This window comes from Stigmatopora nigra, chromosome 16, assembly GCF_051989575.1.
Source record: "Stigmatopora nigra isolate UIUO_SnigA chromosome 16, RoL_Snig_1.1, whole genome shotgun sequence".
Lineage (NCBI taxonomy): Eukaryota > Metazoa > Chordata > Actinopteri > Syngnathiformes > Syngnathidae > Stigmatopora > Stigmatopora nigra.
This window is the reverse complement of record NC_135523.1, coordinates 11,656,100-11,683,133: the sequence shown is the minus strand read 5'-3', so window position 1 is coordinate 11,683,133 and position 27,034 is coordinate 11,656,100. Positions and strand designations below refer to the sequence as shown.

The window sequence follows — 27,034 nt, the reverse complement described above, 5'->3', positions numbered from 1 at the left end:
ATAGAATTTAACTTACACCTATTGGTTAAAATGTGCACTACACCTTCTGCACTCCACCTCCTTCATTTGTATTAACGCCTCCCATTTTTATGACTTGTCTTATCTCTAATAAAACCACCGTTGAAGCAGCTTTTCGGCGGGAGACAGCTTCGAGGAGCTTGGAGAGTAGTCACACTCTCGGGCCTCAGGATGGTCCACTCCCCCGCCTCTGCAGACGCTGCCTTCAACTTTCATTCCATCTGCCTCAGTGTGTGTTCCTGTGTTCGAGTTTATTTAAGTGTTGGCCAGTAGCCCCAACAGTAAATAACGCAGCCAATTAATTTCATTAACATTTACTCATGCTGTGAAAGAAAACACACAGGAAGCTAATCATATCATTGGCTAGATCAGACATGGGCAAACTACGGCCCGCGGGCCGTATACGGCCCGTTAGACAATTTAATCCGGCCCGTCGAGCTTGTCCAATAAATAAAATAATAATGCTTCATAAATCATTCATTACATCTTGTCCATGCAATACCGTGTTTCACCAATAAATGGCGCGCTGAATATTTAGGCCTTTGTTGAGTCGCGCCTTTCTCTTTATTTATCCCTCTTTAATTTTCTCATTGTCATTTGAGCCCTTCTGTAAAAATGAGCGGACCAAAGAAAAGGAAAGTGGACAGTGAGTGTCGTGTATTTAATAAAGAGTGGACAACTAAATATTTCTTCACTGAAGTCCGATCAACAGCTGTATGTCTGATATGCCAAGAAACTATTGCTGTTTTCAAAGAGTACAATATCAGCCGTCACTTTGCCACGAAGCATGCAAACTACGCTAGCAAGCAATCAACACAACAACGAGCGGCTACTGCTCAGAGATTGGTGGCTAATTTGCAGAGTCAGCAGAATTTTTTTCACCGCCAAACTGCAATTCAAGAGGCAAGCACAAAGACAAGCTTTTTGCTGGCCTTCAAACTGGCAAAGGCTAGCAAGCCTTTCTCCGAAGGCGAGTTTTTGAAAGAATGCATGATAGAGACAGCTGGTGTTTTGTGTCCGGAGAGCAAAGGCAAGTTCGAAAAAATCAGCTTATCACGCAGGACAATAACTTGCCGTGTGGAACTCATTGATGAAGATATAGTGAGCGAGTTAAACAAAAAAGCGGCAACCTTTGAGTTATTTTCATTAGCGCTTGATGAAAGTACGGACATTAAAGACACTGCTCAGCTCCTCATTTTTATCCGCGGGATAAACAAAAGTTTTGAGATAACTGAGGAACTTTTGAGCATGGAGCCGCTGAAGGGGAAAACGCGAGGCGAGGACTTATATGAACATTTGTCTGCTGTCGTTGAGAGAATGAAACTACCATGGAATAAACTTGCCAATGTCACCACAGATGGATCGCCAAATTTAACTGGAAAAAACGTCGGACTGCTGAAAAGAATCCAGGATAAGGTGAAAGAACAAAACCCTGGGCAGGATCTTATCTTCCTTCATTGCATAATTCATCAGGAGTCTCTGTGTAAGTCTGTATTGCAGCTTAATCATGTCGTGGATCCAGTTGTAAAACTTGTTAATTTCATACGCGCACGAGGACTTAATCACCGTCAGTTCATTACGTTCTTGGAGGAAACTGATGCGGATCACCAGGACTTACTCTACCATTCCCGTGTCCGCTGGTTAAGTTTGGGCAAAGTGCTACAACGAGTATGGGAGCTCGAAGAGGAGATCATCTCCTTTTTGGAGTTAATTGGGAAATCCGAAGAGTTTCCCGAGCTGAGAGACGTGAACTGGTTGTGTGACTTTGCTTTTTCTGTTGACATTTTTTCGCACATGAATGAGCTGAACGTGAAACTACAGGGGAAAGATCAATTTGTACACAACATGTACACAAATGTGCGAGCCTTCAAATCGAAGCTGATTTTATTCTCCAGACAAATGTCAAACAAATCGTTCTCTCATTTTCCCACTCTAGCCACGCTAAAAGAGGCCACCCGAAACATAAAGAAATACTGCAAAACACTGGACGACCTGCACAGAGAATTCTGCCGTCGGTTCTCAGATTTTGAAAAAATTGAGAAGTCACTTCTGTTGGTCTCCTGTCCATTATCACAAGACCCTGAAACAGCGCCACTGGAGTTGCAATTGGAACTGATCGATCTTCAGTCCGATTCCACTTCAAAGGAGAAGTTTAACTCTTCTAAACTGGATGACTTTTACGCTTCACTTAATGAAGCCATGTTTCCAAACCTGCGGAGGATGGCACAGAAGATGCTGGTTTGTTTGTTTGTTTGTTTTGCACTACAAGCGCCTGAGGATTGCCCTCAGATAGCGCTAGAGCTGCCACTGGAACGCGGATTATTTCATCCGGGGGGTAGTCGGAGGTGGGGGCAGTCAAATGTCTCCGGCTGGATGAAAAACGTAGGGTGCCACGGTCCTTGTTGGCAGCTCTGAGTGGTATTAGTTGGAATTCGCAGGCCGCGGCGAGCGGCCTCTCAGGAGACACCACGTGAAGGTTTCCAACTTTGTCTCCCAGAAGATGCTGGTGTTGTTTGGCTCGACCTACGTTTGTGAGCAGACGTTCAGCATCATGAACATCAACAAAGCCCGTCACAGATCCAAGTTAACTGACCAACACCTCCGATCTATCCTGAGACTTTCCACAACAAAACTAACACCAAACTTTGATGCACTGGCAAAAAAGGGAGACCAACAACACTGTTCCCACTAAAAGTTCGAGTTTTTCTACTATGATAAAAAAATTGAAAGTTTGAAAGGGTGCATCTTTTAATTACGCACTGCAGCGGGACAGAAAGGATTGAGGTTAGTCGCCTATGTTGTTGGGTAGTAATGTTTTGAATGTTGAAAGTTATATTCATCAAGATTTCAATAAATTTTGATATTTGTTTTACTTGGTGCCTTCAATTGAATTGTATTAAAAACAGATGCAATCTCCAGGGCTGATAGATCACAGTTTTCTATTCTAATCTATTTGGCCTACTATTTCTCTTGTACATTTGGAAAATGCAGTCCTCAATGTTAGTAAAACGTGTTGAACATTTATTTGCATGTGCTTGCTGTACTATGAGGTTTGGATACTACAAGCAACGCTTTATTATATTTGGCCCAGCAGTCAATGTACTGCTGTGGCCCCTTGTTCAAATTTTATAACCCATAGTGGCCCGCAAGTCAAAAAGTTTGCCCATCCCTGGGCTAGGACCTCAAGCCCAGGGTTAGGTAAACATTAAATACTATTTACAATTTTCTGTCTGTCCGTCCGTCCATCCATACATACATATATACGTACATACGTACATACATAGAGCTAAAGTGAGAGTGAACTATATAATTTTGTAAGATTATACCATAATGTAACCTATGGAATTGATGCAGGTGTTTTTGTACAGGAACACAAGTGAATGTTTTGGTGTGGGCTGCACGGCACAGTAGAAGACTGCTGAATCTTTTCGATTTAAGCGGTTGACATGCAAAGGAGCTTGCAAGGCAGTCACATTTATGCTGGAGTAAAATCTGTCATATTTATCCCCCTTTTTGCCACGGCCGATCGTAAAGACGCTCAAAACAAAGCTGGGTGCTGCATTTCCTTCCTGTTTGTACCAGAAGATATAATCGTTGCTCTGGGAAATATTGTAGCTACAGTCCAACATAATTGTCGCACTCTCCACAGCGTGGACATCCTCTTTTGGCTGGTGCACCCTTTGTTCGCCATTTCCTGTAAGAAAGAAAATAAGGTTTCAGACAAAACGAGAAATTAGTAAATACCTCAAATGACCTTACCAAGGCTCAAAGCAGCCATTAGCACCCATGGTAAGTGTGAAGAATTCATCTTTCTACTCACAGTCATTGTGAATGTTTACATGAAGCTGAATGGGCGTGGCTATGACTTCCTGTTGCAATGACGGCGGGCTCGCGGTTTTGCCGGTCCCGCCTGCTTGTTTAGAACCAAAAGACATGTGTTGCGCTATTGAAAAAAACTCTTTAGAAAAATGGGTGTTCAACAAAAAATAGATTGAGTTTAAACAGGTGGAGAAATGCATTCAGCCTGCCATACATGTTTTTTTTTGAATATGGGGGGAAACTGGACTACCTGTATGAAACCCATGCAGGCCTGGGGAGAACATGCAAACTCGACACAAATGGACATGACATGGATTTGAACACGGACCCCAGAGCAGTGAGGCCGACGCGCTAACCACTCTCTTCATCGGGCCACCCACTTTTCACCAATCATGCCGAAAAAGAGGAGTATTAATTTTTATCGAGTTGCGAAAGGCGTAAACAATTGAAGCACACCAAGAAGGCAGACAAATGAACTGTTGGAGACACAAAAAATAAAAATGTAAAATTGTCCAATTAAAGTAAATTATTTATTAGGCATCATTCCAAGTGATAGAAATTAAGTTTTATTGAAAATTATCATACTTGGCCAAACTGTGCTTTTAAGCGCATAAAAAGCACACTTTGACCATAATAACTGAAATTGTCCCATATATTAGGATCTGATATCTGTTTCTGGCCACGATAAAATATTTCCACTCTACGATGCACGGTTTGGGCAAACGTAGTGAGAGAATTTTAACATTGACACAACCGTGCATGTATCACGCTTCATAAAGATTATAGATGAAAGCCGAGGTCAAAGCTTAACCACCACTTTGGAATGAAGGAGATTGTGCTGCCATCTTGTTTCCGCCTTTCCCAACTCTATAGTGACTGAGTGCTTGAGAGTGAGCGAGTGAGCGAGTAAGTGAATAAGTTTTAGCGCATAAAAAGCACGATTTGACCGAGTATGATAATTTTCATTAAAACTTAATTTCTCCCTCTTGGAATGATGCCAAATGAATAATTTACTTGAATTGGACAATTTTACAAAATGTACATTGAAGATTTATGTCTCCGACAGTTTGTTTGCAGAGGACAGCTTCAGGTAATATGGCCATAGCCTCTCATGCGCTGAAAAGCATGATTTGGCCAAGTATGATCCTTTTCATTAAACGTGAATTTCTATCACTTGGAATGATGCCAAATGAATAACTTACTTGAATTGGAACATTTTAAACTATATACATTGTAGATTTGTGTCTCCGACAGTTCATTTGTTTGCAAGGGACAGTTTTAGTTATTTTGGTCAGTGTGCTTTTCATGCACTGAAAAACATGATTTGGCCAATTACGATGGTTTTTATTGAAACTTAATTTCTATCACTTGGAATGATGCCAAATGAAACACTTCCTTGAATTGGACAATTTTACACTATATACATTGTAGATTTGTTTCTCTGACAGTCTGTTTGTTTGCAGGGGACAATTTCAGTTATTATGGCCAAAGTGTGCTTTTCCTGCGCTGAAAAGCACACTTTGACCGAGTATGATAGTTTTCATTAAAAATTCATTTATATCACATGGAATGTTGCAAAAATAAATAACTTACTTAAATTGGACATTTTTACACTATATACATTGCAGATTTGTGTCTCTGACAGCTGATTTGTTTGCAGGGACAATTTCAGTTATAATGGCCCGATGTGTGCTTTTCATGCACTGAAAAGCACGATTTGGCCCAAAATGATAATTTTCATGAAAACTTCATTTCTATCACTCTGAATGATGCCAAATGAATTACTTAACTTGATTTGGACAATTTCACTTTTTTTTTTAATTGTAGATTTATGTCTTTGACAGCTACTTTGTTTGCAGGGTCAATTTCATTTATTATCGCCAAAGTGTGCTTTTCGTGCGCTGAAAACCACGATTTGGCCGACAATGATAATTTTCATTGAAACTCAATTTCTATCACTTGGAATGATGCCAAATGAATAACTTGCTTGAATTGGAAAATTTTACTCTATATACATTGTAGATTTGTGTCGACAGGATTTTTGTTTGCAGGGGACAATTTCAGTTATTATGGCCAAAGTGTGCTTTTCATGCGCTGAAAAGCACGTTTTGGCCGAGTATGATAGTTTTCCTTAAAACTTAATTTCTATGACTTCGAATGATGCCAAATGAATAACTTACATGAATTGGACAATTGTTGTTTGGTTGTTTCCTGGGGACAATTTAAGTTTTTTGGCCAAAGTGTGCTTTTAATGCAATGTAAAGCAAGATTCGGCCGACTATGATAATTTTCATTAAATCTCAATTTCTATCACTTGGAATGATTTGTTTTTAAAATCATATCTATATTTTAGCATGTTTTAATGTTTTAGTGTGATTTTCTTTACTTCGCTTGCTTGTGTGATTTTGTAATTCTATGGCACTCATTACATTTTTTTTTAATTATGGCACTGAAAACCTTATAAAACATTTAGCACTTGCTGGATGGGGCACGAGCTTTTCCCTAGACACCTGTTTCTCATTTTTAATTGAACATGTTTTCTATGGTGTTTCCTTTTTAAAACTAATAAGGTTTGTAGTTTTATGAAGAGGCATCAGTTATGGCCTCCCCAGGGGATATGCAATTGACACACCTGTCCGTCTAAATCCTTTATGAACAGAATAACAATAAAAATGACCCCATTGGCCCAATACTGGCCTCTTGGCCTACATGATTTGCCCCCTTTGTCTTGGCATTCGTAAGGCTAGTGGTTAGAATTAGGGTTAGTGGATACTGGTTAAGGTTAGGGTCAGGGGTTAAGCCCGACAACGAAATGTCCGTCGACGAAATGTCCGGCGACGAACTGCCCGTCGACAAACTGTCCGTCGACAAAGTTTCCGGGTAACTCCCTATCCGGGACCATATATTAAATTAATTTTTGGAACTGAGAGATGGAAAAGGGTGCTCGATTCACTCCATGCATCCACTTGATTTTGCAGTACCTCAAGGAAAGGTGCTCCCCCCTCTGTTTACTAAATGTATAAAACCCAGTGAGTTCTAAGACTGACCTCGACTGTCAATTTACTCAGATCTTAAATCTGATTACTTCCCGTATGAATGACCTAAATATGAAGGACTAATTCTTCCCCACCCTCTGAAAATACACCATAAAACCGGATATTACAACGGAATACAGTAATCCCTCGCTTATCGCGGTTAATGCGGACCGGGACCCCTCGCAATAAGTGGATTCAGCGAAGTAGGCAGGCGCCATCAAAAACGCTTATAGAAACGTATAACACGTGCACAAAACCACCACCAGGCTAATATGCTGTTCATTCAGGTGTTTTATTCCACATTAGAATGCAGGTGTTATGTTGGTGCATACAAAAGAATCACTGCAAATGTAATAAATGTAAACTTTTATTCAGAAAACTCAGAAATTCAAAAACATCATAGCAGAAATTCAAAAACAGCATTCCGGATGGATCTCCCGCAGTTCTTTGGCGCATAAGAAACATTGTTATGGGGAGTTGGGAACGTTGTTTTTTTTGGTCGATGAGGATGCGCCTGTAAACAGCCATGACCTCATCGATGCGATTGCTGAACTGGACTGCCCTCACCATGTTATCGTCCATTTCTTTGGCCTTTCTTTGGAGGTCTTTGGCAGTATTAAAGAGGTGCTGCAAATTATGCAAAGTAAGGCCACCTTCGTCAGCTTCGTCACCCTTGTCGTTGGCAGCAGGCTCCTCTTCCTCCTCACTCGCCAACTTGGTCATCTCCTGTAGGTCCTCCTCTGTCAGTGGGTCTGAGTGACAGTCGATGAGATTTGTAATCTCATCAGCCGTCATATCCGAGAAGCCTTCAGTCTGCACCAACCGAGCCAGCCTGACAGCCTTATCAACGGCAGAGTGATGGCATCACGAAGGGCTTCACAAAACTTTTGCGCTTAACTTGGCGAGAAGCGTACTGTACAGCACGAGATAAGCGTGGACTGAGAATGGGCATCGGGAGAAGCTTGGGCTTCCGTGGTGAATGGGCCAATGGGGAGTCGAGTACATTCAGTGAGCAATCAGCTTGCGCGCTTATGCCCGTGATGCGGCTGTGGTGCGGGCGTGATGCGGCCGTGATCCCCCATGATGCTTTGCGCATACGTGCATTTTTTGTGTTTTAAAATTTATAAAATGATGAAATTACTAATTCTAATTGAATATTTTGTTTCCACTTCTTGTAAGACGATGTAATTTATAATTTTAATTTGATATCTTTTAAAAGAAAAATCCTGAAAAAAATCTGCGAAGCTCTGAGTCCGCAATAGCTGAAGCGCGAAGTAGCGAGGGATTACTGTAACATCTTTTTATTGTTTCTATTTCACCACCTACTCACAGAGTAACGAATACCTATTTAGTGGTTATGATCTTCAATCCTAAAATGTGACATTCTCACTCACTACAGACTGATGAGAGAAAAGGCAGTGAGAGAAAAGGGACAGGAGAGAAACTTGATGGACGCGCTCGTAACATAATATGAATGTTAAATTTAACTTAAAATAACTTATATTAAATACATGCACTTCAAAATAAGTTACACTAAATTTAAACCTTCTTGTGCAAGTACCGAGGCAAAGAGGTCAATTTATTCCACCTCGGCCTCACAGCTTCGGGGTCTTGGGTTTAAATCCATGTCGGTCCTGTGTGGAGTTTGTACGTACTTCACGGTCCTGCATTGGTTGTCGCCCGGCGGGCGAAGGCTGCGAGTCTGGTTCTTGAATCTTTATTAGAATCGTCCAAGAGACAGGTAAAAGCACAAGAGGGGATAGCGTACGCGAGTCGTTAGTCGAAGAAGGAACGTCGGTAGCCGTGAAGTCCAGAGTGTAGGGTACAAAGGTCGAAGCGAAGTCGTTGTCCGTGGTCGTGGAGCCTGGCGTGGTCGGAAACCTGGGAGCAAAACAAGAGGTCGTAGATCAGTGAAGGGAGGCAAGGTGAAAATGCAAAAGGGTACCTAACAGTAAACTGATAAGATGATCTAGTGGCGTGGTCATGTTCCTGGTGGCTTTAAATACTCTTCACTGTCGAATGACTCACACCTGGAAGTGCTTGAGTCAGTAGGGGCTGGGCCTGGGATTGGACGGCAGGAACAACCAGCCACCAGTCTGGTCTGGGGCCTGACAGGATACTCTAAAATTTCCCAAGGTGTAAGCGTGAATGACCCCCAATTCAGTGTGTCCCCTGCCTCTGGCCTGAAGTCAGCTGGGATAGGCTTAACACCCCTCCGTGAGGATAATAAAGCTGTGCAGAAAATTAAAGAATGAATTAATGTGTAATAAATCAAGTGTTTGTCATGGGCAAACATGGAGGGCTTTTCAAGCAAATGTGAGGGAAAAAAATGGTTTAAAGATAATGCATTTAGTAAAGAACTAATTAGGAGTCTGCACCATGTTTTTTTAATTTTCTTATGTCCTGAGATGAAAAATGTGTTTGAACTGATATACTGTAACGTAGACTTTTGAAATGCAGTGTTATTTTTTTGGTAATAGTAAGAAAAATCTCTGGGCGGCCCGGTGACATGAATGGTTAGCGCGCCGGCCTAACTTTGGGTGACCTGGGTTAAAATCTAGGTCGGTCCACCTGTGTGGAGTTTGCATGTTCTCCCCAGACTTGCATGATTTTTCTCCAGATACTCCTTTTTTCACCTACATTCCAAAGACATGGATTGTAGGCTGATCGGACACTAAATTTCCCTTGGGTATGAGTGTGAGCGTGAATGTTTTTTTTGGATCCCTGGAATTGTCTGGCTACTGATTTAGGGTGTCCCCTGTTTCTGGGCCAAAGTCAGCTGGGATTGACTCCAGCACCCCGCGTGACCCTAGTGAAGATAAAGCGGTTCAGAAAACGATATGAGATGGTTTACTTAATCATGGGTAAATTCTCTAAAGCAGGCTAGCTCTGTGTAAGCCAGTGGTCTCAAACCGGTCCTCAAAGGGCCGCAGTGGGTGCAGGTTTTCATTCCAACTCAACAAGGATACCTTTTGCAAGTGCAATCAGTTAATTAGAGCCAGGTGTTACTTATTTTAAAGACACCTGATTGGTTAAAATGTCGGCACTGGATCGGTTGGAACAAAAACCAGGACCCACTGCGGCCCTATGGGGAACCGGTTTGAGACCACTGGTGTAAGCTATTAATGAACGACAGAGCTAAAGCTGAGACAAAATCATGAGCAACTTGGTAAAATGTATGAGAAATACAATTCTGCAGTCAACAATCTGAGGCTGCTTTGGGTAAAATACACTCGCTACTCTGAGAATGTCCTCTGTTTCAAGAAATGAGGCAAAGCTGAAAAAATAAACACAGAGCTCTCTAAATGTTGATGTGTTGATTTGGTCTTCCGTGGAGCGAGTATATTTTCAACACCGCCACATCATATATGTTAACATATATGTGGGTTATTTAGATCATATTTATAAGTGCGCTTGTTGGGTTTATTCTGTATTACTATTATAAATATAGTTGTATTAAGTCATTTCTTTGTTAAATTATTCTCTTATTATTCTCAAAGTGTTGCGAGGTCACGAATAACCACCAAGTCATCTTTAACCTGGACTGCCTGTTCCAGGATGTTTATACAAACAATTCACCCAATCTGGGTCTTCGAGATTCGGTGGTCCCTTTTGTAACGATGTCAGGGTCATTTGGCCAATAACAAGAATGTTGTTTCTGCCACGTCCATAACATTCGTGACGCACTTCGGGCTTCTTTATGTAATTGTTATATGATTGTTAGGTCAAATGAAGGCGTGATTGTTTTTGTTATAATGCCTTAAAGCTGTACGCAAAATACTGTTCGGGAGGGATACTTTGGAAGATCGCCTCCCTTAAGGTTACTTATCTGTGATCCAATCTATTTAATTAAATGTCAATAATTGAATAAGATGTCTGCCTGCAGTTATTGATAATTACAAAGGGTAATTATTAATGAACCTAACAGCGCTTCCTTGACATATCCCATGCAAACGCTGCTTCTGGCGATCTTGCCTTTTACTGGGGAAAGAACAAGCGATATTTTAAAGTACTTTTAGTTGACAATATATATTCAGTCCATAATACTATGTAGTCTTTTAAGAGAATTAAGAAAGCCGGGCTAGTGTCTGCGTATGTTGATTTAGTGGGCTTGAATAGCAGAGAATAGACTCCACATTAAAGAGAAGATTCGTTCTTTTGAACTAATCATTTGTGAGCGACCAAACACTTGCTCGTGCATGCGGAGTAGCTGATCACAAACATGGACGGACATCCAGCAAAAATGCACAATTCAAGCGTGGAAAATGTTCAGAAGACCAACACCGGCTGCAGTAAAGTCCCAGGAGGAACTTTGTGGGGTAAAAGATGTCATCAAAACTTGACCGGATGCAAATGTTCGAAGACTGGAAGCTTGGTTCACTTTTTTGTATTAAGTGCTACTTTGAAATGCTACATATATTTTTGGGGGAATTCGTGATAAGTGAAGTCAATATAATCAATTGAATTAAATGCCTTTATTGTTTTTATAATTTGTTATTTATTTATTATATTTGTCTGTTTGTTTGTTGTTATTTGTTTTGTGCTCTATGTGGTGAAATCTTTAAATGTCATTATACTTGTATATTGAAAAAAAGCAATCGATTCCATGAAAGTCAAGTGGATTTCAATTAAATTATACAAGTATGTAACCGTCACGCCGCGTCGTCGTGGCACGACGGGGGGTTGTTAGACCCATTCACGGGGATGCTGGATGGAACGAGACGGGCTGTTCTCATGATGGTAGATTTTAATGACTCAAACAAGGTTTACAAATAAACAAGGTCTTGAATATCCCAAAAGTAACTGTAAGGTAAGACATAAGTAAGTTCATATTGTATCAGTTTTTGTAAGTATAACAGCATCGTAATCATCCTTATGGCTGGCATGTCAGCATAAACACCCAACTGTCTGACTGAATTATAAATCTTAGTCTTGTGACAACTCTCAAGGCAATGAACGACCCAAACGCGGAACAAGGCAAACAGGAAGATATCCATTCGAGGTTCTGAACATGGATTTCACACAACTGAACCAAAGTGGCACATACAAGTACCGTCTTGTGATCATTGACACACCAAGTGGATTGAGATATGCCCGTCAAATAAAAGCTCACCCACGTCACCTGCGCCCCTGAAACCAAAACAGCAGTTGACAGAATGAGGTGGTGGTGCTCAACCTGCATCCAACCACATATCACACACACAGACAATATCTGTGATAACAGAAAGGCCCAACTCCCCCCCTGCTCTCAACCCCACCTAACCATTGTGCAGTGGAACTGTGACTCACTTGCAGGAAAAATCACCGAACTAAGCGCCCTAGCAAGAAGGCTGGAATGTGATGTCCTTCTGCTACAAGAAACAAAACTGGGCTAAGAGGATCCCACCCCGTCCATTCCTGGCTACGACGCCGTCCGACAGGATCGGTCCTTCAGTGGAACGAAAAACCATCGTGGGGGTGGTCAACTCACATTCGTCCGTCAAGGCATCCCGTATTCTCTGGCACCGCCAGTCAACTCGGGCCCGGCGGAGATACAACGCATCTTCACTCCCACTGCAAGACGATCACAGCTCTCACTCACAAACTTTTATGTCCCCCAGTTACATCCTCTCTTGCGGGCCCGCCGAACAGCCATACAACATGGCTACCGTGTCTATCCACAAGTCGTGGACTTATCTGCGGAGACTTCAATGCCCACCACTCTGCCTGGGACGACTTAGTGCAAACTGACCCCAGGGGGCAAGCCATCCACGACTGGCTTGAAGATCAAGGCAGAAATCTCCTAAATGACGGCACACCCACGCGAGTATCCCGACACCTGGACCCCCATCGTCGAACTCTCTTCAGACCACCTTCCAATTCTGGTCAAGTGGAAAGAGGAGATCAAGAGAGAGGCAGAAAAGCGAAGAGTGACTCCAAACTTCAAGAAAGGGGGAAATATAAGAAGGCTGTCATCCGAGAGATCCCTGGTGTAGATCCGCCTACAGAACCGAAAATGCTTCTCCAAGCATTCACCGATATCCTCAAAAGGGCGATGACGGAAGCCGTCCCCAAAAAAGTTTTTCGTCCCAACAACATCCCATGGATGAATGACGCACTAAAACAACTAATAAAGGAGAGGAATCGATTAAGAAGAAACTTGAATGTGTCTACCCGATCCCAATACCTGCAACTCTGCAAAGAGGTAGCAGAGAAGTCATCTGAGGCGAAACGTGCGGCTTGGCATCTCCACCTCCAAAAAATTTCGGAAACCAGGGACTCCAAACAAGCATGGGCGGTGGTCAAATCCCTGACGAGACCACAATCGAGCAAAGGAAGCAAGACGCTCATCTACAACGATCGCGAGTACGCCTCTGACAAGGCCAAGGCAACGGCATTCGTCATTGAATACGCGAAGGTGAGTGGGCGCAAGAGTGATAAGTCGAGTAGGAGGACCGTACGAGAGCTTCGAAGAGATGCTCGTAGACTACAGGGTTCCCCTCGGCAATTACCCGAGTGTCCATTTTCCGAAGATAAACTCCGCTGAGCTCTCAACCAATTGAAACCAGGCAAAGCTGCTGGCCCAGATGGAATCGCCCCAGAGATGCTGAAGTACCTCCCCCCTGAAGCACCCAATGGTGTCCCCAATCCTGGTGCTCGGCGGAGATCATCCCGTTCCACAAAAAAGGCAAGGACCCTCAATTAGTCGGAAGTTACTGCCCAATCGCCCTTACTTCCACCATTAGCAAGACCCTGGAAAGACTCATAGTAAACCGCCTGTCCAACTGGGTGGAGGAGAAGGGTATTCTTAGTCCGTGGCAGGCGGGTTTCCGTAAGGGCCGCTCCACCGCCGACCAAGGCCTACGGCTGTCCCAATTTGTCATGGATGGGTTCCAGTCTAAACCGCGTTCCATTGCTGCTTTCTTCGACTTCAGCAAAGCGTACGACAAGGTGTGGCGTGCCAACCTACTCCAGAAGATGCTGGCGATCGGTGTTCCTCTCCGGTATGTTGAGTGGATCAAAACCTGGTTCACCAACCGAACGGCACGCGTGAGGGTCAACGGTAATACAGGACGCTGCCGCATGTTCAAGGAAGGCCTCCCCCAAGGTTCGGTGTTGTCGCCGCTTCTCTTTACCATCTAAATCAGTGGTTTTCAAAGTGGGCGGTACCGCCCCTCGGGGGGTGGTGTGAACTTTCAGGGGGGCGCTGACGAATAAACAGGCGAATGGGGGGCGTTGAAATAGTGAAGGGGGCGATGGAGCAATTACAGTAAAATGTGACGTTGGTGTTTGTAGAAAGACCGGAAAAATTGATTGTCTGTAATAAAAAGTCGACAAAAAACAAGCTTTATTGAAACAAGAAACGTTGTCTGCTCGAGCGCTCACGAGCAGCGCGCATATACCGTATATCACTAATTGTCGCGAGTTTATCGTCGATGCAGGCGACTGGGGAAACCACCACCATCCAGTCAGCCGCAGAGGAGCACACAATAGCGCGCCGGCAACGCTTAACCACAGACGTATGCGCACAGCGACCGGCTTAATGCATCAGCTATCAATATTTATGATTCGAGGTGAACTGCGCATTGGTCTATTAAAAGAAACGAAATTAGCGAATAATATCTGACTGCTCCTGACAAACCTTCATCCTGATGTTGACAGTCTGATTGCAATGCACCAAGCCCACCCATATCATTAGGCAGGACAGTTGTTAATGGTTACTCGTTCAGTTTTACAATTTATTTCAAGTTCAGTTCAAGGTGTTGTAATTGAAGAATAAATGATAACCATTTTAGTTTATTAAAATTGTTTTTTTTAGTCTTCAAACTGTTTGTGATTGAAGAATCAACCAATTCTTGTGACATTTAGCAATATAGTCGTTCTAGCGTTCGTTGGAAAGGGGTAAAGAGGGGGGCGTTGGCATTTTGGCCCGGCGGTGAAGGGGGCGGTGGCCAAAAAAGTTTGAAAATCACTGATCTAAATCAACGACCTGCTTAACTCCTTTGAGTCTACCACCCTCGTCTCCGGCTACGCTGATGACTTGGCGCTGGTCTGTAGTGGTAACGAGATTAGAATCCGAGGCCGCCAAAGTCCACCAATGGTCTGCGAATAACCACCTCACCCTCAATACGTCCAAGTCGGAGGTTGCCTTCTTTACAATGGACGCTGCCGAATCCTCATGGTGCCCAAACATCACCATCGGGGGTGCCAGACTGAAGCTCAATCCAACCCCTACCTTCCTAGGAGTCCGGTATGACCGCCGTCTCACATTCAACGAACACATACGGCACTTGAGTCAAATCATGAGGCAATGCACCAACATATTGCGACAACTGACGGGGACGTCTTGGGGATGGCGACCTATGGACATGCGGACGATCTACATCGCAACAATCAGATCGCTCGCAGAATATGCAGCACCTGCGTGGGCACCATGGGCCTCTTCAACCAACATCCAGAAGCTAGAGAGGGCACAGTCGGACGCGGCACAGACCGTTACGGGTCAACTACGCACGACACCCATTGATGCCGTCCTCCACGAGGCCCAGCTCCCACCTCTATCCAATCGCCTACGACTAGCCAGTCTGAAAAAGGCGGACGACTGGTCCCCCCCCCAACGATGACAGGAGAGTGTTCTTCGAAACGCCCTGCCCTAAACGCCTTGACTGGCGAACTCTTACCACCCCTACACTCACCAACCTCAACCTCATCCCGGCAGGCGCGGAGACCGTATACAACCCTAATATCCCGTGGCCACAGCCTCTCCCTCCACCTATTCATTTTACACCCATACAGAAATCCTCATCCTCCACCCAACAATTAGACGCAGCCACCAAAACTATTGCGGCACTAGATAAAACTGACTTATACATCTACACCGACGGCTCCACCCACAACGGTACGGAGAATGGAGGAGCTGGAGTAGCAGTCTTCCGAGGCGACTCCCTGATCCACTCCTGGCACGCACCAACGGGGTCCCTTAGCAGCTCTTACCAAGACGAAAAGACTGCACTGAACGCAGCCATTGACTGGCTCGGGCAGAATGAAGACTGGACCTCGGCCTCCATCATCACGGATTGCAAATCTCTTCTCCTAGCCCTCAATAACCTGAACAACCTTGACCCCCCCACCATTGCCCTAAACTCCAAATTTGCGGCCTTTCCCCCATCCAAAAAGATCCAGCTAATCTGGGTCCCCGGTCACTGCAATCTCACAGGCAATGACATAGCAGATGAGCAGGCGAAACTTGGCTCCACCCTCCCCCAACCAACGGCTCCGCTAGAACAACAAACACGCCTAGCTATTATTCACAGGAGCTGCAAACCCCCCTCATCAACCCATGCCCGCGTCATTTCCCCTCACATACTCCCGTCCCAATCTGGAGGAAGAGTCCCAGCTATCCAAGAAAGACCTTCATGACCTTATCCGATTCCGGTCCGGCCACCATCCCTCCCTCCGAAGATGGCAACATTTGACGGGGAAGTGCGAAAATGATCAGTGCCGTCTCTGCCGTGAAGAAGAAGAATCGGCCGAGCATCTCTGGCTCCGGTGCCCAGCACTTCAGAATGCCCGTTACCACCGCCGGCTGGGACTCTCTTTCGGAGAACTACGGAGCCTCCCACACACGAGTCTAGCGCTTCTGAGGATTATCCTCAGGCGCCTCGGGTGATTCAACAACAACAACGGCAGTATGGCCCACCACAGCAACAACGGCCTATGCGCGGTGGAGGGCGAGGCACTGGCAGACCATGGCAGCCCAGGCAAACGGATCAGTCACCTGGACAATATTACCAGGACGGAGATGATCCCTATGGTCCATGGGATCCTACATGCTCCGAATTGGGGTGCCCGAGAGGATCAAGAAGCAGTGGTACGGCAGACCCAATGCTTCACATGAAAGTCAACGGCGTACCAACATCAGCTTTGGTGGGCAACGCACTCATCTTTGAACATCCCGCTCGCCCCCGTTGTCTCTCCTCTTCCGCCGTGACTTTGGTCGGCTTCTCAGGTTCTCCTCAAGCTCTGCCTATTAACCAACCTCTCCGAACTGAAATGCCACACCCGAAATAGACTCTTCCATTCCTACTTTCATTCACCCCGAAAGCCTGTGAATTTGATGGGAAGAGACTTGTTGATGTTTATTGGAGCTACCATCCTATATGGGCCGAATGGCCTCACACTGACTTTACCAAATGGCGCAAAGATTCCATGTTCACAACCAGTACGAACAGGTGGACAATGGTTGATGTGTCCTTTGCAACAAGATTAGAAGGTAGCAACAGTCTATCGGTCACGTCTTGAGCCTGAAACTCCGGCCACTGGGCGACTGTTGTCTGTTTATTACCTGTGGAAAACATTCATTGACTCATTCCGACCTTACCATTCGCCCAAGGATGATTTTCATTGTACGTTATTTTATGATACAGAAGATGACTTAATCTATCAAGACCGTTTTCAGAAGATTCTTGGAACACCTTGGCAGTTGAAATCCACCAATTTTTTTGTGGGTCCGGAAGGTGTAGCGTCATATGTTGATTTCAAATCTTGACTCGAGAACATGGCAGGGAATTGACTGATCATCACCAGACAGAGGACCAGAAGGTACTGTTCTTTTAGAGTATGTGGATGACCTTTGTATTGCGTCAACTACTTCTGAAATCTGTCTGGAGGTCACTGGGCAAACTTCATCGTTGGAAAAGAGTAAACCGATGCAGCCTATGTGTCTCTGGTCCAAGAACTGGCCTTGGCGGCTGCCCTGGGCAATCTTGATTTTCTACAACGCCAAACTGACCCGTAAACTAAGACCTGGTGATTTTCATCCAGTCCTGTGGCCAGGAGCTGAGATGAGATCACCATTGACTTCACGGACATGATACGAGTAAACGGGAAAAGATACCTTCTGGTTATTGTAGACTCATTCTCATTGGCCGGAAGCGTACTGTGTGCTAGGGAGGATTCGACAGCAGTCATTATTTTGGCTCCAAGCTCTCCCATTGGCTTTACTTGAGGGGTTCCATTACTCGATCTCTCACATTCAGCATATTTGTCTCAACTGCATTCTCTTGTATGTAGAATTTCTTCACAGGTACAGGAGGCTGCTGCAGCTGCACGTGATCCCCCAAAGGTGGCCTTTGATTCTCATGGGGAGAGGTCACATACATCTTGACATGACACATAGTTCCTGGACATGGTTCCCAGTCCAAGAGAGGGAGGTGGGGTACAGGATTTTTTGCTTCTAATTGTTCTCCTTATTTTTTGAAGGAGCATGTGTATGTCATACTCCTGTTGGGCGATCTCCAATCAGATGGATGTGGCTCCAATGACACCGCAATCTCTAACAAATGAGACACCACTGGCTTCCTGACCCTGTGTGTGGTCCTCTGGTCCGTATAATCCATGATGACCAATCAGTGGACGATTGGTTTGGGATGACTACAGGCATTATTACAGTAGTACAGTACAGTTACAGTAGTATCTAACAATTGGCTGTTAATGGCGGAGCAAGATGCCAGCGACCTACTAAAGGTAAGTATTCTCAGTCGCCCCAAACTGACCACTCTACACCTCCGCTGAACACGTGAGTATGGATCTTCTTACAAACCTGCATGCTATTTGTTGGTGTGGTCTCTTCAGAGACCAAGAGAGGGAATGAAGACTGGGACATTTTAATCTTGTTTTTGGTTCATTACAGTGAAGCTTGGGTGTCCCAGAACTGACCCCTCTGCACTCCCGCTGAGCCTACAAATCATCGCAGTGAAGTGGGGCTACGCATCGCTTCTTTGATTACACGCGCGAGGAAAGTTTTTCTTTGATGTATGTTGGACACGTCCACCTGTGCATGCGCAATACATACACGAGCACAGGGTTGCCGGGACATATGGACGGTCGCTGGAGAGGGCGGAGCCCTGGGACCATCGCGGACCATCAAGCATGTAAAAGGCTGTCTAACTTGTGTGGGGTTGTTCTTTTGACCCAGAGCTGTGGTGGGGAGCAGCACTGAATTTGATTTATATGATGGGAATAAATATTCTGTGGAGAAACCCTGGGACATCTTGGTCGTCTCTTCGAATTTTGAACATGTCCTTTGTTAGGACGACAAGCCCGTTATAGTTTAATATAGATAAAAAATGTTATAGTCAGGTAGAGTCAGATACCAGGGCTTGTAGTCTAACAGTAGGAACAGCGAAGAACACCCTACGTCTGGAAACCATTTACTAGATTCCAGGCCTACGTCAATGCATCAGTCCGACTACAACGAGCCCGAGAGATCCAAATAACTACCATGACCCAGATGATTATCCAGAACTGCCTTGCCCTCGACAGAATAACCACAAAGCAGTGAGACAAAGTCTCTTTGCAATTGCTTGTTCATATTGTATCAGTTTTTGTAAGTATAACAGCATCGTCGTCATCCTTATGGCTGACATGTCACCATAAACACCCAACTGTCTGACTGAATAATCAATCTTAGTCTTGTGATTGGGTTGACATGTCAGCACGAATATTCAACTGTCCGACACTGTTCAATTACTGTTGGGTTGAAATGTCAGCACAAATACTCAACTGTACGACACTGATCAATTACTTTTTGCCCTGCAAATGACTGAATCGTATCTGTCCAAAGTCCTACTGACGACTGACAATCTGCGCCAGCCCATGAAAAGAAGAGGGGGGGGGGGGGGGGGGGGGGTCGGTGTGAAGTATGAATGTATTTTATGCTTGTTATTGTGTCTTTTCGGTTTATATAGTGTAGTCACTAGAATAGAATTTTGCATGACCTAGTGGAAACTTCCATCATGACACCTTTTAGTTAGGGGGGTGTAATCTGAAACAACACCCCCATTTCTTTGTTCACTTCTTCCCGCCTTAAGTTTGTACCTAGGTCACATGACCCTTTGTTAATAAAACTAGCTCAACTGTTGGACGTAGGTAGGGATTCGAACTGGTCAGGCTGGGGGATGGACATTCTCCCAGCGCTGGCTTCTCTGACCCCTCCTTCAGCTGAAGTCTTTGAAAATCTCATCAAGCCGACTCTGCGTGTGCTACCTCTGATCCGAAGTTATTGAATGTATATGATTCTAAACCTGACATTTTCTGGTGCCGAGAAACCCGGGAATTCATTTCTGAATTACTCGGACTGCAGTGGACTGAAAGCCAAGATTTCTGACGTCAGCTACTCTTACTTTGAAAGAGAGGGCATTTTCGGTTGATCGTGGCCCGTTTGAAGAAGGAACCTGGCCGGAGAGAGGATGCACGCACAAGAGACGGTAGGGCTGTTTAAAATTAATGTATAACAAGGCTGGTAAAAATCCCATTTTTCCTCTCGTGAAAAAGTCGAAGAAAAACGTAGGAAATATTTGCATATCGTTGGGGAGTATGTATGTCAAAAAATAAAGGGGAATACACAAGATCTGCAGCGAATGTACACTTCGGCCATAGGTGACGTTCGTAAGGAAAACTGGTGACGCGGTTTAGACTAGGGGGTGAAAGAATCCCCCGTAAAGGATTTTTGGAGATTGTTAAAAATAAGGGAAACCTTCCAAAAATACAGCACCTAATGAGTAAAAGAGCGCTCGATAAAAGTAATCTTCATATGAAGTATATATATATCAACTGGAAGGGTATATATATAAATGAACCTGAAATATGCCATGACGCGTTCATAAATCTCGACGATTGCCGCGCAAAATAAGAGTATAAACGACTATCTAGGCGGGTAAATAAGATAATAAATTAGTTGGGACGTCCCTAAAAATCCTAGAGAAATATATTAATAGCGTAACATTTGACCATTGTTTGAAAATTGTTCAAAACCAAAGAACGAGAGAAAAAAAGCATCCAAAATGGGCTCTGGGAATAGTAAAGAATATCCAAATGATGTGAAATTCATGCAGAGACATTTTCCTGACAATTGTGCTCAATAGGAGATTGGACCAAAAAGAACCATGTAAATGGTTGGGGGGATTGTTAGTGGAACCTTTGCAAACTATTCAAAGGAATTTAGAAGTAAAAAGCTGTAAACAAAGGGAAAAAGCAAGAAAAAAAATGTATTTAAGAGATGGCGGATCGGGACGGGACATCCCGAGAGAGAACAAGATAAGGGTGGGGGGCTGAAAAGGGCAAAGCACACGTGAAGAAAAAATGGCTAAGCTGAGAAACAAAGGAAAAATGGCTGCCATTGAGGGAAAAATGCCTTTTTCCCTAGCCCATCTCCTACTAACCCATCCCAAAAAATCACCAGCATAACAGCTTTGATTGATACTGGGCCTGCTAAGAGACAGTGGCCCCCTCCTATGCCCCCTCTTCGTACAGGCTCGTACCAGGCACCTTTTACAAACAAAGGACACAAGGGGGGATGCGGGGGCTCCTGGAATGCCCAGGCAAGAGACATCTCAAGTTACCTCGCACCAAGGAAGAGCAGAGAGAGATAAGGATTTAGAGGCAGAGGAGACAGAAATGGCATTCATCCAAATTATTAATGATATCAAACAAGAAGAAAACAACGCAAAAATGGCATTGATCCAAATTATTAGGTAAATTGTACCTGACGAGTTTAGATAACATAATTAATTTAGGATGAGCATGATTTCTATAGGATGGAATACGATGAATATGTTTAGTGCACGAAACATGATTCATTGTACTTTCCATCACTAGATGAAGTATGCTTTAGCGCAGGGATGGGCAAACTTTTTGACTTGCGGGCCACTATGGGTTATAAAATTTGAACAAGGGGCCACAGCAGTACATTGACTGCTGGGCCAAATATAATAAAGCGTTGCTTGTAGTATCCAAACCTCATAGTACAGCAAGCACATGCAAATAAATGTTCAACACGTTTTACTAACATTGAGGACTGCATTTTCCAAATGTACAAGAGAAATAGTAGGCCAAATAGATTAGAATAGAAAACTGTGATCTATCAGCCCTGGAGATTGCATCTGTTTTTAATACAATTCAATTGAAGGCACCAAGTAAAACAAATATCAAAATTTATTGAAATCTTGATGAATATAACTTTCAACATTCAAAACATTACTACCCAACAACATAGGCGACTAACCTCAATCCTTTCTGTCCCGCTGCAGTGCGTAATTAAAAGATGCGCCCTTTCAAACTTTCAATTTTTTTATCATAGTAGAAAAACTCGAACTTTTAGTGGGAACAGTGTTGTTGGTCTCCCTTTTTTGCCAGTGCATCAAAGTTTGGTGTTAGTTTTGTTGTGGAAAGTCTCAGGATAGATCGGAGGTGTTGGTCAGTTAACTTGGATCTGTGACGGGCTTTGTTGATGTTCATGATGCTGAACGTCTGCTCACAAACGTAGGTCGAGCCAAACAACACCAGCATCTTCTGTGCCATCCTCCGCAGGTTTGGAAACATGGCTTCATTAAGTGAAGCGTAAAAGTCATCCAGTTTAGAAGAGTTAAACTTCTCCTTTGAAGTGGAATCGGACTGAAGATCGATCAGTTCCAATTGCAACTCCAGTGGCGCTGTTTCAGGGTCTTGTGATAATGGACAGGAGACCAACAGAAGTGACTTCTCAATTTTTTCAAAATCTGAGAACCGACGGCAGAATTCTCTGTGCAGGTCGTCCAGTGTTTTGCAGTATTTCTTTATGTTTCGGGTGGCCTCTTTTAGCGTGGCTAGAGTGGGAAAATGAGAGAACGATTTGTTTGACATTTGTCTGGAGAATAAAATCAGCTTCGATTTGAAGGCTCGCACATTTGTGTACATGTTGTGTACAAATTGATCTTTCCCCTGTAGTTTCACGTTCAGCTCATTCATGTGCGAAAAAATGTCAACAGAAAAAGCAAAGTCACACAACCAGTTCACGTCTCTCAGCTCGGGAAACTCTTCGGATTTCCCAATTAACTCCAAAAAGGAGATGATCTCCTCTTCGAGCTCCCATACTCGTTGTAGCACTTTGCCCAAACTTAACCAGCGGACACGGGAATGGTAGAGTAAGTCCTGGTGATCCGCATCAGTTTCCTCCAAGAACGTAATGAACTGACGGTGATTAAGTCCTCGTGCGCGTATGAAATTAACAAGTTTTACAACTGGATCCACGACATGATTAAGCTGCAATACAGACTTACACAGAGCCTCCTGATGAATTATGCAATGAAGGAAGATAAGATCCTGCCCAGGGTTTTGTTCTTTCACCTTATCCTGGATTCTTTTCAGCAGTCCGACGTTTTTTCCAGTTAAATTTGGCGATCCATCTGTGGTGACATTGGCAAGTTTATTCCATGGTAGTTTCATTCTCTCAACGACAGCAGACAAATGTTCATATAAGTCCTCGCCTCGCGTTTTCCCCTTCAGCGGCTCCATGCTCAAAAGTTCCTCAGTTATCTCAAAACTTTTGTTTATCCCGCGGATAAAAATGAGGAGCTGAGCAGTGTCTTTAATGTCCGTACTTTCATCAAGCGCTAATGAAAATAACTCAAAGGTTGCCGCTTTTTTGTTTAACTCGCTCACTATATCTTCATCAATGAGTTCCACACGGCAAGTTATTGTCCTGCGTGATAAGCTGATTTTTTCGAACTTGCCTTTGCTCTCCGGACACAAAACACCAGCTGTCTCTATCATGCATTCTTTCAAAAACTCGCCTTCGGAGAAAGGCTTGCTAGCCTTTGCCAGTTTGAAGGCCAGCAAAAAGCTTGTCTTTGTGCTTGCCTCTTGAATTGCAGTTTGGCGGTGAAAAAAATTCTGCTGACTCTGCAAATTAGCCACCAATCTCTGGGCAGTAGCCGCTCGTTGTTGTGTTGATTGCTTGCTAGCGTAGTTTGCATGCTTCGTGGCAAAGTGACGGCTGATATTGTACTCTTTGAAAACAGCAATAGTTTCTTGGCATATCAGACATACAGCTGTTGATCGGACTTCAGTGAAGAAATATTTAGTTGTCCACTCTTTATTAAATACACGACACTCACTGTCCACTTTCCTTTTCTTTGGTCCGCTCATTTTTACAGAAGGGCTCAAATGACAATGAGAAAATTAAAGAGGGATAAATAAAGAGAAAGGCGCGACTCAACAAAGGCCTAAATATTCAGCGCGCCATTTATTGGTGAAACACGGTATTGCATGGACAAGATGTAATGAATGATTTATGAAGCATTATTATTTTATTTATTGGACAAGCTCGACGGGCCGGATTAAATTGTCTAACGGGCCGTATACGGCCCGCGGGCCGTAGTTTGCCCATGTCTGCTTTAGCGTGAGTCATATTAATTAAAATTACCATTAAAATATTACGGATTGCATTAGCATCAAACAATTGATGGCAACGAAATGCCATTAACCTAGTTCTTTTGAGAACGATTAGTGCTGATAGGACAGCAAAAGGTGGTTAGCTGCCAAGAAGCCCCTCTCCACTAGTGACAAAAATTGCAGACCACTGATGTCTGATTATGAATGAGTGTGAGCGTGAATGGTTGTTTGTCTTTTTGTGTTTTTGATTGGCCATCCACCAAGATATAATCAATCCGTTAGATATCAAGGTGGAAAAGGATTTAGCAAATTGGAATCGATTTCTGAAACCGCCAAGCCCTTTTCAGGGATGGCAGCGAAGGATTGGAAATTTGAAATCAATTTCTGAAATTGCCAATAGGCCTTTTTGGATGGCGATGAAAAATCAAGGAAAATTGTTTAGTCCAAAGAATTTTTATGATGATAATGCATTGAATTTGAGGAACAAATCTGCAATGCGAAATTTTGAAGCACTGAAATGAAAAAACAAAAACAGTGCATCATATGAAATTCCAAAGTACCATTGATTTATAGGGGTAATGGCATCCAAATTGTGTTAACAGATTAATTGACAGAATTGACAAAATTTTCCATATTTCGTTATGAAATCTTTGCGCCTACATAACGAGGTCAACCGGACAACTAAATATGGAAAGCTTATTTAGTAGACCATACCAAATGCCATTATTCACTACATGATTGGAGCTGGATGATTAGACCAATCTGGCTATCTGCGTAAAAGAAAGAAAAAAACTTTAAAGAAATGCATTGAATTTGGGTAGCAGAAGGAGACTGTGCTTCTCAACAGGAAACATGGAGAAGACACACGAGCAACCCCAAATGAGAACGTCCGTACAACTGTTGCTGACCAAACAGCAGACATGAAAATAGCTGAAAAGGAGGATGCAGATCCATCTTTGCACTGTAAGGAGGTTCTCACAGTTGAAACGTTTGAAGAGACAGGTAATATAAGCTTATTGACGCGATCAGACGTAATGGAAAGCATCCAATATTGATTGGAAAGCTCCATTGAGAAAAAGAACCGTTGGAGCTTTACATCAGATAACATGGGCGATGAACTGTGGGTGTCGGCACCTGGGTATCATGACTTAACTGTGCTGGCAGCTGAGAGAAGGGTGGGTGTAAAGGTGGGTGGAGGACCAGAATTCCCTCGTAGCTGAGATTCCTCTGCTGCAAGGACGTCCCCGAGGTGCCCACACCACGGCGTGTCCATTATAAACTCCGTAAACGATTTCGAGGGGGTTTTCATTGAATCCATGTGATCTGGGGGCTTCGAGGAGGATGGTTGGCGTCAACGAGTGCGTCGGCGCGAGCGTAGGTGGCGTCCCGCTGGGTCCATGAAGGTCTCTTATGGTCGCGCCACGATGACACAGCGCGACCCTAACAGAACGGTCGCCGCTGTTTTGGTCCTCGTTGCTCGCCGTTAGGGTTGGGGTTAAGGTTTAATATCTAAGTACATTTGACAACCATAACCCTAACGGCGACCAAAAGACTGGCGACTAATGGGGACCAAAGACCGGCGACCAAACGTCCGAGCATTGTTATATGGTTGTAAGAAAAAACAGGATGTTTTTTTTTGTATTTTAAAAAGAATCATTAGTGGGAAAAATTGCATAACAAGAGTGTTAAATTTTTTATTCTTTATGATAAAATGACACCTATCGGGTTAAGGTCAATTTAAACCTGCATTAACATCAATAAAAGACACAAAAATGTTTTTTTAATAACATAACTTTATTACCACTTCCTAAAAAAACACAACGCAATTCAGATTCTACTGTTACGATCGCCGCCGCGTAATGCGACGCGATCGGAGGGGAAGTTGAACCCAGATGCAGAGTCCCCGAAGGAATGGAAAGGTGAGGCAGATCTGTAGCTCTTGTAGGTTGATTTAATAAACGGGGTAACATAACTTAAACAACTTGGCTTGTCCACTCATTACAAACGAAAGTACATGCGGCGTGGCGTCAAATGGAAACAGCAATTACTACCAGGATTAACAGGAAACGAAACCAGAACTTAACCAGTACTACACCAGACGATCCAACAGCGTCCACAGAAAATAACAATGCTTAAATACCAAAAATAATCTAATCACGAAATTAGTCACAGCTGATAATTATCGTGACGTCATGTCAGGAGAGGCAATCCAGCGACTCCTGACAGTACACCCCCTCTAAGGGACGGATTCTAGACGTCCCAAGGTCAATTACAACATGAGAAACGGGAACAAGCAGGGAGGGTGGGTGGGAGATCTAGAATTGTCCGGTGGTCTTCCACACCAACCCAAGAACAGACGGAGAGGTCGCTCCAGCGGGCGTCCGCGCCAGCCAGACACGAGACAAGTCAGTGGCAGGTCTGGCGGGCGTCCGTGCCGGTCGGAAACAAGACGGGGCAGAGGCAAGTCTGGCGGGCGTCCGTGTCGGCCAGAAACCAAACGAGGCTGTGGTCGATCCGGCGGGCGTCCGCGTCGGCCGGAAATGAGACGAGGCTGAGGTCGATCCGGCGGGCGTCCGCGCCGGCCAGAAACGAGACGAGGCTGTGGTCGATCCGGTGGGCGTCCGCGCCGGCCAGAAACGAGACGAGTCAGTGGCAGGTCTGGCGGGCGTCCGCGCCGGCCAGAAACGAGACGAGGCTGAGGTCGATCCGGCGGGCGTCCGCGCCGGCCAGAAACGAGACGAGGCTGTGGTCGATCCGGCGGGCGTCCGCGCCGGCCAAGAACGTTACGAGGCTGTGGTCGATCCGGCGGGCGTCCGCGCAGGCCGGATACGAGACGAGGCTGAGGTCGGTCCGGCAGGCATCCCAGCTGGTCCCTTAAGTCTTTGCCAAACTGCCTGCCTTCAGGAAATATTTAAAGTTTAGTACGGTCGGGCACCTTACCCTGTTTGCTCGGGGGGTGGACAGCCCTCCTC

At 44.3% G+C, this 27,034-nt stretch overlaps 1 protein-coding gene and 1 pseudogene across 1 annotated transcript; one reads left to right on the top strand and one right to left on the bottom strand.

The window, feature by feature from the left end:
* Window positions 1-1,129: 1,129 nt before the first annotated feature.
* On the top strand, window positions 1,130-3,429 carry LOC144209445 (general transcription factor II-I repeat domain-containing protein 2A-like). Its single transcript, XM_077735748.1, has 2 exons — window positions 1,130-2,256; window positions 3,373-3,429. Exons 1-2 carry the CDS (start codon window positions 1,267-1,269, stop codon window positions 3,427-3,429), a joined length of 1,047 nt encoding a protein of 348 aa, XP_077591874.1. The 5' UTR covers window positions 1,130-1,266.
* A 14,502-nt stretch (window positions 3,430-17,931) lies between these two features.
* LOC144209444 (general transcription factor II-I repeat domain-containing protein 2A pseudogene) lies at window positions 17,932-23,340 on the bottom strand (annotated as a pseudogene).
* Between the last annotated feature and the right edge of the window lie 3,694 nt (window positions 23,341-27,034).